At 44.5% G+C, this 18,168-nt stretch overlaps 1 protein-coding gene across 1 annotated transcript; it reads left to right on the forward strand.

The window, feature by feature from the left end:
- Positions 1–1,558: 1,558 nt before the first annotated feature.
- On the forward strand, positions 1,559–10,312 carry LOC124013331 (AT-rich interactive domain-containing protein 1A-like). Its single transcript, XM_046327604.1, has 12 exons — positions 1,559–1,595; positions 2,015–2,082; positions 2,586–2,651; positions 2,822–2,899; positions 3,190–3,243; positions 3,348–3,419; positions 3,751–3,780; positions 4,609–4,647; positions 4,762–4,812; positions 5,509–5,598; positions 5,879–5,913; positions 9,750–10,312. The coding sequence occupies exons 2-11, from the start codon at positions 2,029–2,031 to the stop codon at positions 5,897–5,899; spliced, it is 555 nt and encodes a 184-aa protein (XP_046183560.1). The 5' UTR covers positions 1,559–1,595; positions 2,015–2,028; the 3' UTR covers positions 5,900–5,913; positions 9,750–10,312.
- Positions 10,313–18,168: the final 7,856 nt, after the last annotated feature.

Raw genomic sequence — 18,168 nt, forward strand, 5'->3', positions numbered from 1 at the left:
AAGCTCTCATTCTGCCATTCTGCTCCACTACAGCCCCGTTGATGAGAATGGGGGCATGCTCTGTCCTCATTTTCCTGCAGTCCACAATCATCTCCTTAGTCTTGGTTACGTTGAGGGAGAGGTTGTTATTCTGGCATCACCCAGCCAGGTCTCTGACCTCCTCCCTATAGGCTATCAGGCCTACCACTGTTGTGTCATCTGCAAACATAATGATGGTGTTGGAGTCGTGCCTGGCCACGCAGTCGTGGGTGAACAGGGAGTACAGGAGGAGACTGAGCACGCACCCCTGAGGGTCTCCAGTGTTGAAGATCAGCGTGGCAGATGTGTTGCTACCTACCCTCACCACCTGGGGTTGGCCCGTCAGGAAGTCCAGGATCCAGTTGCAGAGGGATGTGTTTAGTCCCAGGATCCTTAGCTTATTGATGAGCTTTGAAGGTACTATGGTGTTGAACACGAGCTGTAGTCAATGAATAGCATTCTCACATAGGTGTTCCTATTGTCCAGGTGGGAAAGCGCAGTGTGGAGTGCAATAGAAATAGCATAATCTGCGGATCTGTTTGGGCGGTATGCAAATTGGAGTGCGTTTAGGGTTTCTGGGATAATGGTGTTGAAGTGAGCCACTACCAGCATTTCAAAGCACTTCATGGCTACAGACTTCATGGCTAGTCCTCGCCCCCCAAAAAATGAAAGGAAGATTGTTCTGAAGTGTCGGAACATTTTTCATCAATTTTTTAACATGTATTTAACCCCATATATTTGATACTAAATGGTCTCAAAATACAGTATACTTGCACAAATTATTTCAACTTGTACCGGGTGAGTCTTGTGAGGCCTGTGGGCGTTCTTGAGCAAAACAACCGACATGTACGTATTTGTGAGAGTCTCACCTTTCCACAGGGGTATGTAGGCCAAAATGTTCCGACGCTGCAGACGAGTCCCAAAACGCTTGTGGGGGGCAAATCAGAGAACAAACTTGCCATACAAAACATGGTTATATAAAATTCTGTCAGTTTAAGCTAGAGATATATATTCTTGCATTGGATGCGTCTCAATCCAGTCACACTTCTGCATCTGCGGTGAAAGGTGACAGCGCTAGAGCGGTGCTTGTCAGTCCATGAGACAAGGTTTGGCCTAAAAACTATTATGACCACTCTATGCAAAGATGAGACTCTCACGAACACGACGGTGTGATCAATTGGATTGCTAATATACTTGACCAATTTACAGTACGCTTGATGTTGCATTGTGTTATTGTTTAAGAAAATATTCAATTAATTGTTGTTGAATATGGTTTGTTTACTATAAATTCACACAGGTTTGTGATAAGATATGTGTTTTCCAATAAATGTGCTGAAGTCTGCACTATTGCAGACAGTGTAATCAGCCATGCTCTGCTATTATGATTGCTATACTTTTTTGACCACTGTCATTTACCAAAGCTCACGACTAGACAGCCACATTCTCATTCACTAAGTGATGTCACAGCAGGTCAATGTTGGTTGGCTGAAATCTCAACTGACACGGTTTAAAAGCAGAGATAGATCTCTGCACTGTATGACCCTCCATATTCCTCATCTATACTGGTATCACCAAAGGTAATGTGGCTAGAACTTGTCTATTTAAAATGCATTTTATCTGGATGTTGTACAACGCAATGGTATGGGATTCTTTATTCTTATGAATTTACAGAATGATTTGAGTGCCTAAGGAGTCTCACAACAACATTGCAAGTGTTAATATCTTTAATAGAGTTAATTTTAACAATCAAAGTGTCTCTATAGTGTCCCACACTACACAGAGTTATTGTTAGACTTTTATAAGTGTTAGGCTTTTAAGACTTTCACATAATTTCTGTAAGCAATATGTTAAAAATGAACACAGACCAACACTGGTTGTTGTTGCAGTCATTCAACACTGGTGTTCAGTGTTAAAATGTGTCTAATGTAATAGAGATGACTACTTTTTGACACTGGAGGGTGTTAACTTAACATTATACCTCTCTTTCATGTGCAAGGTTCTACTTTGAAAATGAAGATCACCATTATGTGCCTTTGTTTGGTCAGCTCAATATCTGCTGCTCCAGTAAGTTTGAAAAAACGGGCAAGGAAAACTTTACTACTGTATTTCTTAAGAATAAGAATTTGAATACGCATTGAAAGTGGACACGCAAGGGTGCGCGTTACAATGGAAAAAATGTAAACACAACTGGAGACTCCCTCGTCGTTTTTGGAGACAGGTTATTGACATGGCATTGCTACGGTATCAAGTTTATAAGCAATTGTTAACTACCTGTTAATCCTTTGAACTGGCTAGCTAATCGTCTTGACTAACTGTGGGGCAAAACAGTTCACTTAGCCTATTAGTTAATTACCTTTTGATATTCTATGACGTCTTCACTTTCCAAGCGTATCATGATCTATTTCCAGAATCTAGAATTAAATGAACTTAGTTGGGTGTTAAGAGTCCAGAGCACATTATTCACATCTCATTTTCCACTGAGTGTCTGTCAACAGTCTGTAATTTTTTTAAATTGACTATGGCTTTGTCAAAATTGTGATTGTTTAGTATTTGTTCAATATTCACAGCGTCAACATTACTTCAATTACATGCCCCACTATGGGGATCCAAGGCAATCAGGACCACCCACACAAGTAAGAACAAATGCATATTGTAATATTCTACTGCATTCTGTTGGTCACCTTCTTTCTTAGGTGTGGTTCAACATAGTATGAAACAATACATAACATGAGAAGATTAAGTACTGAAATTAATTTATGAGGACACGTTTGTTTGACCTTTGACCCATGTGTTTAATCCCCAGGTGAATGAAGGCCTCTACCCAGCAGGCCAGCCTTACTACCCTCAGCCTGGGCTCAACGGCCCTGTCAGCATGGAAATAGTACGCTCTTACATCATCTTCACTATGAGACCTCTATTAGACCTCTCTAAAATGATATGATCAAAGAATTGTCTCTTTAGTGCCTTAATGACCTACTTAGCAATACTTTAAGTTATTACTTACTTCATTATTTACTTTCACTAGACTTATCACTTGTCTATTTAATTCAGACTATGATGAGTAAATCATCTTGAACTTTAGCAGTTTACACTGGAGTTTTGTCTTAATTACATAGTAGAGTCATTTTATTTATTTGTAATGTGTTTTGTTCGTTTTACTTTATATTACAGGTGTTTCCACAGAGATTCCCTGGATGGTCTACTGGTGGCCAGATCAATGGACCAGTAAATACTATAGATACTACTAAAACATACATCACTTTCTTTAATATATCAACCATCCTCCACATTGAACATTCCTTTTAACTTTCCCCTTTCTTTTCTTTCAGCAGTCCTATCCCTCTCAAGCCTTCATCAAATATTCCCTACCTAAGGCCCCAGGAAGAAAGAGTGTAGAAATTGTAAGTGTTGTCTCAAGTTGAGTTACTTATCCCTCCTCAGAATTATAGGTGTTGTAGTATGTGAAGAAATCTCTCTTCAATTACAGCTATATGAAATTTGATAGGCACTATTTAAGATCAGTTGACTCATGACTTTATTAAGTGGCTAAAGTTAGGACATGGTACATTCCAAATTGCACAGCAGGAAATGAGGGTTGTTATACTGTATTTGTTTTGTAAGAGAACCCATCCATTGAATGTCTTACTCAAGCACAGATCACATTGAATGTATTTTATCTATATACTGCTGTAGTTTAATGATTGTTTCTCTGTTTCTTTTCCCATATTAAAGTACTACCCCTATGACTTTGTGCAGCAAAAGGTAAATCCTGATATCATTTACTTGTTTTACAACCAATCATTTTATTTCAGTGGGACCTGGTTCAGAGTAGGTGAGCAGAATTTAACCATTTGAAATCCAGGGCATAGCTCATGGAGCGGTGCTCGCGCTCAACCACTGCTCTCCACGTCCTTTCCAACACTCTCTCTGCTAAAATCCACTCTGCACTCACAAAAAAAAATGCTGCTCCAATTTTAACCAAAACGCATTCATTTTTGTGACTACCTGGACCTACCATTTGTATTGAAACACAATCAAATGATTTTAATAAAAACAATTTGAATTAACATGAAAAGGTGAATGTAAGAAGTGCACATCCTTTAAAATAGGCCACATGTCATATTAAACAGCATATAAACACTGTAAATAGGTCAAAAGCCAGAAACACAAGTTTGGCCAGTCTGTGGCTTCAGGCTCATGCAATGGTGCACGGAGAGCAGGCCAGTAGCAGAGAATATCCTCTCTAAACTTGCACACTTTTTCTTTAGGTCATCCTAAAGGTTTTTAGGAAAAACCCAATCAAAATGAAAAAGCTCCTTGAACGTTTCTTGAACGTTTAAGAGATCTGATTTGTAGTTTAAAAATACTTTGCTGCAATGATACACTTCGTTTTCTACCCACCTCCTACCTTACTTTGAGCATGTGCACGTAGTAAGTAAACACTCATATACATATAAACACATACATATACTCTGAAATGGATATATCACGATTAAATATCAATAATGTGTTTAATCTGTTTTAAACATTTGTATCTTAGTTAATCCATTCTATCTTTAAAGGAAGTTTGAGCTATATTTTTTGTTTTAGATGATGCCAAATAACCCTCAGATGCCACAGATTCCAAACGTGAGTACAACGTTTAATCAGTCAAAAAAATGTAATAAATCATTTCATTCATTTTCGGCTTGATGTTGGAATTTCTGTATCTTTTTGTTTTATTTTTGTTTTATCTTTTCGCAGCTTTTCCCGAATGAATATCAACCACAAACTGTGCCACAGCAAAGACCCAATGTAGGACATCCCTTTCTTGACCTTTAGTTATTGTAATGGGTGCAAAGATGTACATGTTTCCTTGACTACAGATGCTATAGAGCAGAGGGCAAAGTGGAGTATTACGGCCAAATCTCAAAATATATACAATTTTAATACATTTTTTATTTTTATGAATATTGCTAGCAACAACAAATTTAACTGATTTTGGAGAAGGGATCAGTTGAAAGGGTTTAGAGGGTGAAATACAATGCAATGTAATAATATTACGCCACAATTGATGTTCTTGGGGCTTATACGCCAAACATGGGCCTGGGAGGCTCACAGGGATATTGGTATCCACAGTGGTCATCAATTATAAAAATGTTCAACTAAAATCTTCTTGTATTCGCCTAAATGTTTTGAACACAATTTACTGTAATTTAAGCTTTACAATTGCTAATTGTTATCCCTGACCCAAATAAACATTTTTTGTTAGTTGCTGGGAATTAACTTAAAACTGCAACATGCAAAGTGGAGGCCTTTAAAATGTTATTTCCAGTGTCAAAGACTAAAACTGCTTGTATGCTATTTTTATTGAACTCTAAAGTAAGAGTTGTGTTCAGATGTTATGAGAGGGTCCCTCATGAATTTGTTATCACAAAAGGTGTCCCAGACACAAAGTTTGGAAACCCCTGCTTTGGTGTCCAAGACAACAGGTGCTCTTTTTTTCTGCAGATCCCATTCCCACCATACAACTCTCAACTTCCTCATTCCCAGGATCCTTTGCAGCCAGCTGAGCAGGAGCAGCCAATGCAGACAGGCCAGGTTGGAAAGCTAGAACTCTATCTATCATAACTATATGTACAACTTCTTCACTGAACATCATTTGGAAATGATTTACCTTCTTTTCACATACTCTTTTACTATATGTCATCTGTGGTTTAAGAAATACAACAATGACAGTGAACTTTTGACTGAAATACAACTCCTTTCCTGAACATAGTGTTCAAGTGATTTATGTTTTTTCTACCTACTCATTTAGAAGATGTCATCTATAGCTTAGCGGGAATCCAAGAATGACAGTGACATTTTTCTTTGTCCACAGGTACCTCATGTGCAACCATAGAATGGAAACTGAATGTAAGTCTTAATTATGCTGTAAAGTCCTTTGACAACAAAATGAAGACACAATATATTTGTTATGCAGGTGAATGAGGACCCAAAAGCGACTTGGCGAAAACAGAGTCTTTATTCCAGTAAAGGAAATATGCAATACTCCTAGACAAATCGGAGCGGTAAACAAAGCATAAAAAACAATTCCACTCGTAATGACGAGGACAGACTGGAGACTCGACCATAAACTGTAGGTTGCCTCGGGAAGGCACTGACCGTAGCAGACTCAGACACCTGCTCACCACGCAGCATCTGAGGGAAACACGACACGACAGGGCGAGACAAAGACACAGCACGGTGAACAATATACAAGGATCCGACAGGACAGAAACGGAAAACAAGGGGAGAAATAGGGACTCTAATCAGGGGAAAAGATAGGGAACAGGTGTGGAAAGACTAAAAGATTGATTAGGGGAATAGGAACAGCTGGGAGCAGGAATGGAATGATAGAGAGAGGAGAGAGAGGGAGGGGGAGAGAGAGGGATAGAAAAAGGGAACGAACCTAATAAGACCAGCAGGGGGAAACGAACAGAAGGGAAAGCATAATGACAAGACAATATAAGACAAAACATGACAGTACCCCCCCCACTCACCGAGCGCCTCCTGGCGCTCTCGAGGAGGCACACTGGCGGCAACGGAGGAAATCATAGATCACAAACGGTCCAGCAGGTCCCGAGAAAGAACCCAACTCCTCTCCTCAGGACCGTAACGGAAAACGATAAAAAGGGAAACTAGGGTACTACTCTAAAAAAATGAGACACGGGTAGAGAACTGAAAGCTTAGAGCAAACAGGACCAAACAGGCCAGGAGAGTAACAACTAGGGACAGACTGAGACACAGCAAGGGCAGGAACAAGAACAGGAGAGATGCGATGGCAGGGAACAGACTGAGACCCAGCAAGACCAGGAGCAGAAGCAGAAAAAAAAATACCAGACTTATTCTGCGCGCAGTCCGAACACGCAGCCACGAAACGGCGCGTGTCACGCTCCTGAGTAGGCCACCAAAAGCGCTGGCGAATAGAAGCAAGAGTACCTCGAACGCCGGGATGGCCAGCTAACTTGGCAGAGTGAGCCCACTGAAGAACAGCCAGACGAGTAGAAACAGGAACGAAAAGAAGGTTACTAGGACAAGCGCGCGGCGACGCAGTGTGCGTGAGTGCTTGCTTAACCTGTCTCTCAATTCCCCAGACAGTCAACCCGACAACACGCCCAACAGGAAGGATCCCCTCGGGAACAGTAGAAGCCACAGAAGAACTAAAGAGACGGGATAAAGCATGAGGCTTGGTGTTCTTAGTACCCGGGCAATAAGAAATAACGAACTCGAAACGAGCGAAAAACAACGCCCAACGAGCATGACGCGCATTCAGTCGTTTGGCAGAACGGATGTACTCAAGGTTCCTTTGGTCAGTCCAAACGACAAAAGGAACGGTCGCCCCTCCAACCACTGTCGCCATTTGCCTAGGGCTAAACGGATGGCGAGCAGTTCACGGTTAGCCACATCATAGTTACGTTCCGACGGTGACAGGCGATGAGAAAAATACGCGCAAGGGTGGACCCCATCGTCAGTCTCGGAGCACTGGGACAGAATGGCTCCCACGCCCACCCCCGACGCGTCAACCTCGACAATAAACTGTTTAGTGACGTCAGGTGCAACAAGGATAGGAGCGGATGCAAAACGCTTCTTGAGGAGATCAGAACAACAATCATACGACCGGTGAGGAGGAAGGGAGTTGGTTCTGGACCGACTGAAGACCGTGCGCAGACCATGATATTCCTCCGGCACTCCTGTCAAATCACCAGGTTCCTCCTGTGAAGAGGGAGCAGAACAAACAGGAGAAATTGCAGACATTAAACACTTCACATGACAAGAAACGTTCCAGGAAAGGATAGAATTACTAGACCAATCAAAAGAAGGATTATGACACACAAGCCAGGGATGACCCAAAACAACAGGTGTAAAAGGTGAACAAAAAATCAAAAAAGAAATGGTCTCACTATGGTTACCAGATACAGTGAGGGTTAAAGGTAGTGTTTCACATAATATACTGGGGAGAGGACTACCATCCAAGGCAAACATGACCGTGGGCTCCCTAACTGTCTGAGAGGAATGTCATGTTCCCGAGCCCAGGCTTCGTCCATAAAACAGCCCTCCGCCCCAGAGTCTATTAATGCACTGCAGGAAGCTGCCGATCCGGTCCAGCGTAGATGGACCGGTAAGGTAGTACAGGTACTTGACGGAGAGGACCGTCTAGTAGCGCTTATCAGTCGCCCTCCGCTTACTGATGAGCTCTGGCCTTTAACTGGACATGAAATGACAAAATGACCAGCGGAACCGCAATAGAGACAGAGGCGGTTGGTGATTCTCCGTTCCCTCTCCTTAGTCGAAATGCGAATACCCCCAGCTGCATGGGCTCAACACCTGAGTCAGTGGGGAAAGATGGTAGTGTCGGAGAGAGGGGAGACACAGTTAACGCGAGCTCTCTTCTATGAGCTCGGTGACGAAGATCTACCCGTCGTTCAATGCGAATAGCGAGTTCAATCAAAGAATCCACGCTGGATGGAACCTCCCGAGAGAGAATCTCATCCTTAACCTTAGCGTGGAGTCCCTCCAGAAAACGAGCGAGCAACGCCTGCTCGTTCCAGTTACTGGAGGCAGCAAGAGTGCGAAACTCTATAGAGTAATCCGTTATGGATCGATTACCTTGACATAGGGAAGACAGGGACCAGGAAGCTTCTTTCCCAAAAACTGAACGATCAAAAACCCTTATCATCTCCTCTTTAAAGTTCAGATAATTGTTAGTACACTCAGCGCTTGCCTCCCAGATAGCTGTGCCCCACTGCCGAGCCCGACCAGTAAGGAGTGATATGACGTAGGCAATCCGAGCTCTCTCTCTTGAGTATGTGTTGGGTTGGAGAGAGAACACTATATCACACTGGGTGAGAAAGGAGCGGCACTCAGTGGGCTGCCCAGAATAACATGGTGGGTTATTAACCCTAGGTTCCGGAGGCTCGGAAGACCCGGAAGTAGCTGGTGGCACGAGACGAAGACTCTGATACTGTCCTGAGAGGTCGGAGACCTGAGCGGCCAGGGTCTCAACGGCATGCCGAGCAGCAGACAATTCCTGCTCGTGTCTGCCGAGCATCGCTCCCTGGAACTCGAGAGTAGAGTAGAGAGAATCCATAGTCGCTGGGTCCATTCTTGGTCGGATCCTTCTGTTATGCAAGTGAATGAGGACCCAAAAGCGACTTGGCGAAAACAGAGTCTTTATTCCAGTAAAGGAAATATGCAATACTCCTAGACAAATCGGAGCGGTAAACAAAGCATAAAAAACAATTCCACTCGTAATGACGAGGACAGACTGGAGACTCGACCATAAACTGTAGGTTGCCTCGGGAAGGCACTGACCGTAGCAGACTCAGACACGTGCTCACCACGCAGCATCTGAGGGAAACACGACACGACAGGGCGAGACAAAGACACAGCACGGTGAACAATATACAAGGATCCGACAGGACAGAAACGGAAAACAAGGGGAGAAATAGGGACTCTAATCAGGGGAAAAGATAGGGAACAGGTGTGGAAAGACTAAAAGATTGATTAGGGGAATAGGAACAGCTGGGAGCAGGAATGGAACGATAGAGAGAGGAGAGAGAGGGAGGGGGAGAGAGAGGGATAGAAAAAGGGAACGAACCTAATAAGACCAGCAGGGGGAAACGAACAGAAGGGAAAGCATAATGACAAGACAATATAAGACAAAACATGACAATATTTTGTTCATTACATTATTCCTGCTGTTCCCTTAGTTACCAGCTTGAAGGAAGTACAAAGTCTGCCGATCCAGAGAAGACCAGATGATTTGCTGCTTCAATATGGCCTATTGATATTAATTGGGGTATTTACAGTAGTATGGTTATGAGTATCAATGTAGAGTGTTAATCTACTGTCCTTTAGAGTTTTTCCCCTTGAAGTTTCTAGCGGAGGCTATTGTAATTAGTATAATAAGCTTGCATCATTGATATTACAGTAGGCAATAGAGAGTATGGGTGGACATTATCTGCCTTACTATTTTAATTTAAGCCATGTATTTTAGTAAAGGCAATTAAAGTATGTTTTACAAGAAATCATTGAGTGTTTTCCCTGTATAATGTCTTTGTGTGAATTTGAAGAGTAGAATAAGTTATTTGATTAAACAGTTCATTTTATTCATGTTCATTTCAGTTGAACAGTATCGATCGATGGACATCTGTTGATAATAAATATCAACGTCCATTAGTTTATAGTTCCCTCTTACTTTACTGCAAAAGGAGTTACCAGTAACTGTAATGCTTCATGGCCATAAAATGTATAATAAAGTTTTGAATTTAAACAGTCATATCACAGTTCTTTCGCTAAGCCTTATATTGGTCAATTTTGACTATAGAATAAGCATTGAATGTCACTCCAAAATACATTTCACTGCTTAGGCCTCCAAATCGACATAAATGTATATTGTGTCTTGTAGAGTAAATTAATTGCAAACCAAAATAAAGTCTTCTGGGTCCTACAGTAGCAGCCAGGTTCAATGGGATGATCCTACAAAATAAACAAATAAGAGAAACATTACCAGTAAGTACACTACATGACCACAGGTATGTGGACACCTGCTCATCTGGACCTAGCTTTGGGGCAGGTAACGTTGTACTGGCATTCGCCAAACCCAGATTAGTCCGTCAGACTGCCAGATGGGGAAGCGTGTGGCGACGAGCTATACAATGGCGACGAGCTATACAAAACTCAAAACGACACTTGGCATTGCATATGGTGATCTTAGGCTTGTGTGCATGTTTTTGGCCATGGAAACCCATTCTGATGTTGCTTCCGGAGGCAGTTTGGAATTCAGTAATGAGTTTTGCAACCGAGGACAGACGATTTTTACTCTCTACGCACCTCAGCACTCGGTGGTCCCTTTCTGTGAGCTTGTGTGGCCTACCACTTCGTGGCTGAGCCGTTGCTAATCCTAGAGGTTTCCACTTCACAATAACAGCGTGAACAGTTGGCCGGTGCAGCTTTTACTGTGCAGAAATTTGACTAACTCACTTGTTGGAAAGGTGGCATCCTATGACGGTGCCAAGTTGAAAGTCACTGAGCTCTTGCTTTTAGGCTTCCTATCAAGTAATTGCAGATCAGTGATTAACTCAAGGGAATCAGAAAGGATACAAGTATTAAAACCAGGCCTAATACAGTGCCTTCAGAAAGTAGTCACACACCACTGTCACGCCCTGGCCCTCGGCTCTCTATGGTGTTTTGGTCAGAGTGTGACTAGGGGGGGTGTTCTAGTCATTTATTTTCTAAGTGGCTGATTTGTATGGTTCCCAATTAGAGGACCTAGCTGGTAATCGTTGCCTCTAATTGCGGATCATATTTAGGGAGCCCTTTCTCCTACCTGCTTTGTGGGATATTGTTTTGGTTAGTGCTTTGTGGGTGCCGTGACAGCACGTTTGTTATTCTTTGTGTTTTGTTGTAAGTTCCACTATTAAATATAATGTGGAACTCTACGCACGCTGCGCCTTGGTCCACTCATTTCAAAAACCGTGACACCCACATTTTACAGCCTGAATTCAAAATGGATTAAATATATATTTTTATTGTATATGTTCACATAGAATATCTCATAATGACAAAGTGAAATTATGTTTTTAGAAATGTTTGCAAATGTATTGAAAATGAAATTCAGAAATATCTCGTTAACATAAGTATTTACACTCCTGAGTCAATACATGTTAGAATCACCTTTTGCAGTGATTACAACTGTGAGTCTTTCTGGGTAAGTCTCTAAGAGCTTTAAGCACATGGGTTGTACAATATTTGCGCATTATTCTTTAAAAAAAAATATACAGTGTTGTAACAATGTACAAATGTTTAAATTACACAAGGGAAAAAAATAAGCATAAATATGGGTTGTATTTACAATGGTGTTTGTTCATTCACTGGTTGCCCTTTTCTTTCTTGTGGCAACAGGTCACAAATCTTGCTGCTGTGATGGCACACTGTGGAATTTCAACCAGTAGATATGGGAGTTTATCAAAATTGGATTTATTTTCGAATTCTTTGTGGATCTGTGTTATCTGAGGGAAATATGTCTCTCTAATATGGTCATACATTGGGCGGGAGGTTAGGAAGTGCAGCTCAGTTTCCACCTCATTTTGTGGGCAGTGAGCACATAGCCTGTCTTCTCTTGAGAGCCATGTCTGCCTACAGCGGCCTTTCTCAATAGCAAGGCTATGCTCACTGAGTCTGTACATAGTCAAAGCTTTCCTTAAGTTTGGGTCAGTCACAGTGGTTGGGTATTCTGACACTGTGTATTCTCTATTTAAGCCAAATAGCATTCTAGCTTGCTCTGTTTTTTCTTAATTCTTTCCAATGTGTCAAGTAATTATCTTTTGGTTTTCTCGTGATTTGGTTGGGTCTAATTGTGCTGTTGTTCTGGGGCTCTGTGGGGTGTGTTTGTGTATGTGAACAGAGCCCCAGGATCAGCTTGCTTAAGGGACTCTTCTCCAGGTTCTCTGTAGGTGATGGCTTTGTTATGGAAGGTTTGGGAATCGCGTCCTTTTAGGTGGTTATAGAATTTAACAGCTCTTTTCTGGATTTTGATCTTTAGTGGGTATCGGCCTAATTCTGCGCTGCATGCATTATTTGGTGTTCTACATTGTACACAGAGGATATTTTGGGGGGGGGGGGCAACCGCCCCAAAACATCACTGCTCTAGAGGAGATCTGCATGGAGGAATGGGCCAAAATACCAGCAACAGTGTGTGAAAACCTTGTGAAGACTTACAGAAGACGTTTGACCTCTGTCATGCCAACAAAGGGTATATAATAAAGTATTGAGATAAACTTTTGTTATAGACCAAATACTTATTTTCCACCATAATTTGCAAATACATTATTTAAAAATCCTACAATGTGATTTTCTGGATTTCTTTTCTAATTTTGTGTGTCATATGATGAAACCTATGACACACAAATGATGAAAATTACAGGTCTCATCCTTTTAAGTGGGAGAACGTGCACAATTGGTGCCTGAGTAAATATGTTATGCAGGTGAATGAGGACCCAAAAGCGACTTGGCGAAAACAGAGTCTTTAATCCAGTAAAGTAAATATACAATCATAAAGCACAATTCCACTCGTAATGACGAGAACAGACTGGAGACTCGATCATGAACTGCAGGTTGCCTCGGGAAGGCACTTGAACGTAGCAGACTCAGACACCTGCTCACCACGCAGCATCTGAGGGAAACACGACACGACAGGGCGATACACAGACACAGCACGGTGAACAATAGACAAGGATCCGACAGGGCAGAAACGGAAAACAAGGGGAGAAATAGGGACTCTAATCAGGGAAAAAGATAGGGAACAGGTGTAGGAAGACTAAATGATTGATTAGGGGAATAGGAACAGCTGGGAGCAGGAACGGAACGATAGAGAGAAGAGAGAGAGGAAGGGAGAGAGAAAAAGGGGAACGAACCTAAAAAGACCAGCAGGGGGAAAACGAACAGAGGGAAAAGCAAAATGACAAGACAATATAAGACAAAACATGACAGTACCCCCCACTCACCGAGCGCCTCCTGGCGCACTCGAGAGGAATCCTGGCGGCAACGGAGGAAATCATCAATAAGTGAACGGTCCAGCACGTCCCGAGACGGAACCCAACTCCTCTCCTCAGGACCGTAACCCTCCCAATCCACTAAGTATTGGTGACCCCGTCCCCGAGAACGCATGTCCATGATCCTACGTACCTTGTAAATAGGTGCGCTCTCGACATGGACGGGAGGGGGGGAGGGAAGACGAACGGGGGTGTGAAGAAAGGGCTTGACACAGGAGACATGGAAGACAGGATGGACGCGACGAAGATGTCGCGGAAGAAGCAGTCGCACAGCGACAGGATTGACGACCTGGGAGACACGGAACGGACCAATGAACCGCGGAGTCAACTTACGAGAAGCTGTCGTAAGAGGAAGGTTGCGAGTGGAAAGCCACACTCTCTGGCCGCAACAATACCTTGGACTCTTAATCCTACGTTTATTGGCGGCTCTCACAGTCTGTGCCCTGTAACGGCAAAGTGCAGACCTCACCCTCCTCCAGGTGTGCTCACAACGTTGGACAAACGCTTGAGCGGAGGGAACGCTGGACTCGGCAAGCTGGGATGAGAACAGAGGAGGCTGGTAACCCAGACTACTCTGAAACGGAGATAACCCGGTAGCAGACGAAGGAAGCGAGTTGTGAGCGTATTCTGCCCACGGGAGCTGTTCTGCCCAAGACGCAGGGTTTCTGAAAGAAAGGCTGCGTAGTATGCGACCAATCGTCTGATTGGCCCTCTCTGCTTGACCGTTAGACTGGGGATGAAACCCGGAAGAGAGACTGACGGACGCACCAATCAAACGACAGAACTCCCTCCAAAACTGTGACGTGAATTGCGGGCCTCTGTCTGAAACGGCGTCTAACGGGAGACCATGAATTCTGAACACATTCTCGATGATGATTTGTGCCGTCTCCTTAGCGGAAGGAAGTTTAGCGAGGGGAATGAAATGTGCCGCCTTAGAGAACCTATCGACAACCGTAAGAATCACAGTCTTCCCCGCAGACAAAGGCAGACCGGTAATGAAGTCTAGGGCGATGTGAGACCATGGTCGAGAAGGAATGGGGAGCGGTCTGAGACGACCGGCAGGAGGAGAGTTACCTGACTTAGTCTGCGCGCAGTCCGAACAAGCAGCCACGAAACGGCGCGTGTCACGCTCCTGAGTCGGCCACCAAAAGCGCTGGCGAATAGACGCAAGAGTGCCTCGAACACCGGGATGACCAGCTAACTTGGCAGAGTGAGCCCACTGAAGAACAGCCAGACGAGTGGAAACAGGAACGAAAAGAAGGTTACTAGGACAAGCGCGCGGCGACGCAGTGTGCGTGAGTGCTTGCTTAACCTGTCTTTCAATTCCCCAGACTGTCAACCCGACAACACGCCCATAAGGAAGAATCCCCTCGGGATCAGTCGAAGCCACAGAAGAACTAAAAAGACGGGATAAGGCATCAGGCTTGGTGTTCTTGCTACCCGGACGGTAAGAAATCACAAACTCGAAACGAGCGAAAAACAACGCCCAACGAGCTTGACGAGCATTAAGTCGTTTGGCAGAACGGATGTACTCAAGGTTCTTATGGTCTGTCCAAACGACAAAAGAACGGTCGCCCCCTCCAACCACTGTCACCATTCGCCTAGGGCTAAGCGGATGGCGAGCAGTTCGCGGTTACCCACATCATAGTTGCGTTCAGATGGCGACAGGCGATGAGAAAAATAAGCGCAAGGATGAACCTTATCGTCAGACTGGAAGCGCTGGGATAGAATGGCTCCCACGCCTACCTCTGAAGCGTCAACCTCGACAATGAATTGTCTAGTGACGTCAGGAGTAACGAGGATAGGAGCGGACGTAAAACGTTCTTTTAGAAGATCAAAAGCTCCCTGGGCGGAACCGGACCACTTAAAACACGTCTTGACAGAAGTAAGAGCTGTGAGAGGGGCAGCAACTTGACCGAAATTACGAATGAAACGCCGATAGAAATTAGCGAAACCTAGAAAGCGCTGCAACTCGACACGTGACCTTGGAACGGGCCAATCACTGACAGCTTGGACCTTAGCGGAATCCATCTGAATGCCTTCAGCGGAAATAACGGAACCGAGAAAAGTAACGGAGGAGACATGAAAAGAGCACTTCTCAGCCTTCACGTAGAGACAATTCTCTAAAAGGCGCTGTAGAACACGTCGAACGTGCTGAACATGAATCTCGAGTGACGGTGAAAAAATCAGGATATCGTCAAGATAGACAAAAACAAAGATGTTCAGCATGTCTCTCAGAACATCATTAACTAATGCCTGAAAAACAGCTGGCGCATTGGCGAGACCAAACGGCAGAACCCGGTACTCAAAATGCCCTAACGGAGTGTTAAACGCCGTTTTCCACTCGTCCCCCTCTCTGATGCGCACGAGATGGTAAGCGTTACGAAGGTCCAACTTAGTAAAGCACCTGGCTCCCTGCAGAATCTCGAAGGCTGATGACATAAGGGGAAGCGGATAACGATTCTTAACCGTTATGTCATTCAGCCCTCGATAATCCATGCAGGGGCGCAGAGTACCGTCCTTTTTCTTAACAAAAAAAACCCCGCCCCGGCCGGAGAGGAAGAAGGCACTATGGTACCGGCGTCAAGAGACACAGACAAATAATCCTCGAGAGCCTTACGTTCGGGAGCCGACAGAGAGTATAGTCTACCCCGAGGAGGAGTGGTCCCCGGAAGGAGATCAATACTACAATCATACGACCGGTGAGGAGGAAGGGAGTTGGCTCGGGACCGACTGAAGACCGTGCGCAGATCATGATATTCCTCCGGCACTCCTGTCAAATCGCCAGGTTCCTCCTGAGAAGTGGGGACAGAAGAAATGGGAGGGATGGCAGACATTAAACACTTCACATGACAAGAAACGTTCCAGGATAGGATAGAATTACGAGACCAATTAATAGAAGGATTATGACATACTAGCCAGGGATGACCCAAAACAACAGGTGTAAAAGGTGAACGAAAAATCAAAAAAGAAATAGTCTCACTGTGGTTACCAGATACTGTGAGGGTTAAAGGTAGTGTCTCAAATCTGATACTGGGAAGATGACTACCATCTAAGGCGAACATGGGCGTAGGCTTGTCTAACTGTCTGAAAGGAATGTCATGTTTCCGAGCCCATGCTTCGTCCATGAAACAACCCTCAGCCCCAGAGTCTATCAAGGCACTGCATGTAGCACCCGAACCGGTCCAGCGTAGATGGACCGACATAGTAGTACAGGATCTAGATGGAGAGACCTGAGTAGTAGCGCTCACCAGTAGCCCTCCGCTTACTGATGAGCTCTGGCTTTACTGGACATGAATTGACAAAATGTCCATCAAATCCGCAATAGAGGCACAGGCGGTTGGTGATCCTCCGTTCCCTCTCCTTAGTCGAGATGCGAATACCTCCCAGCTGCATGGGCTCAGTCTCTGAGCCAGAGGTGGGAGATGGTTGCGATGCGGAGCAGGGAAACACCGTTGACGCGAGCTCTCTTCCACGAGCCTGGTGACGAAGATCTACCCGTCGTTCTATGCGGATGGCGAGAGCAATCAAAGAGTCCACACTTGAAGGAACCTCCCGGGAGAGAATCTCATCTTTAACCACTGCGTGGAGTCCCTCCAGAAAACGAGCGAGCAGCGCCGGCTCGTTCCACTCACTAGAGGCAGCAAGAGTGCGAAACTCAATAGAGTAATCCGTTATGGATCGATCACCTTGGCATAGGGAAGCCAGGGCCCTAGAAGCCTCCCTACCAAAAACTGAACGGTCAAAAACCCGAATCATCTCCTCTTTAAAGTTCTGGTAATTGTTAGAGCAATCAGCCCTTGCCTCCCAGATAGCTGTGCCCCACTCTCGAGCCCGGCCAGTAAGGAGTGAAATGACGTAAGCAACCCGAGCTCTCTCTCTAGAGTATGTGTTGGGTTGGAGAGAGAACACAATATCACACTGGGTGAGAAAGGAGCGGCACTCCGTGGGCTGCCCGGAGTAGCAAGGTGGGTTATTAACCCTAGGTTCCGGAGGCTCGGCAGGCCAGGAAGTAACAGGTGGCACGAGACGAAGACTCTGGAACTGTCCAGAGAGGTCGGAAACCTGAGCGGCCAGGTTCTCCACGGCATGGCGAGCAGCAGACAATTCCTGCTCGTGTCTGCCGAGCATGGCTCCTTGGATCTCGACGGCAGTGTTACGAGCGTCTGTAGTCGCTGGGTCCATTCTTTGGTCGGATCCTTCTGTTATGCAGGTGAATGAGGACCCAAAAGCGACTTGGCGAAAACAGAGTCTTTAATCCAGTAAAGTAAATATACAATCATAAAGCACAATTCCACTCGTAATGACGAGAACAGACTGGAGACTCGATCATGAACTGCAGGTTGCCTCGGGAAGGCACTTGAACGTAGCAGACTCAGACACCTGCTCACCACGCAGCATCTGAGGGAAACACGACACGACAGGGCGATACACAGACACAGCACGGTGAACAATAGACAAGGATCCGACAGGGCAGAAACGGAAAACAAGGGGAGAAATAGGGACTCTAATCAGGGAAAAAGATAGGGAACAGGTGTGGGAAGACTAAATGATTGATTAGGGGAATAGGAACAGC

The sequence above is a fragment of the Oncorhynchus gorbuscha genome, linkage group LG24 (genome assembly GCF_021184085.1).
Source record: "Oncorhynchus gorbuscha isolate QuinsamMale2020 ecotype Even-year linkage group LG24, OgorEven_v1.0, whole genome shotgun sequence".
Taxonomy (NCBI): domain Eukaryota; kingdom Metazoa; phylum Chordata; class Actinopteri; order Salmoniformes; family Salmonidae; genus Oncorhynchus; species Oncorhynchus gorbuscha.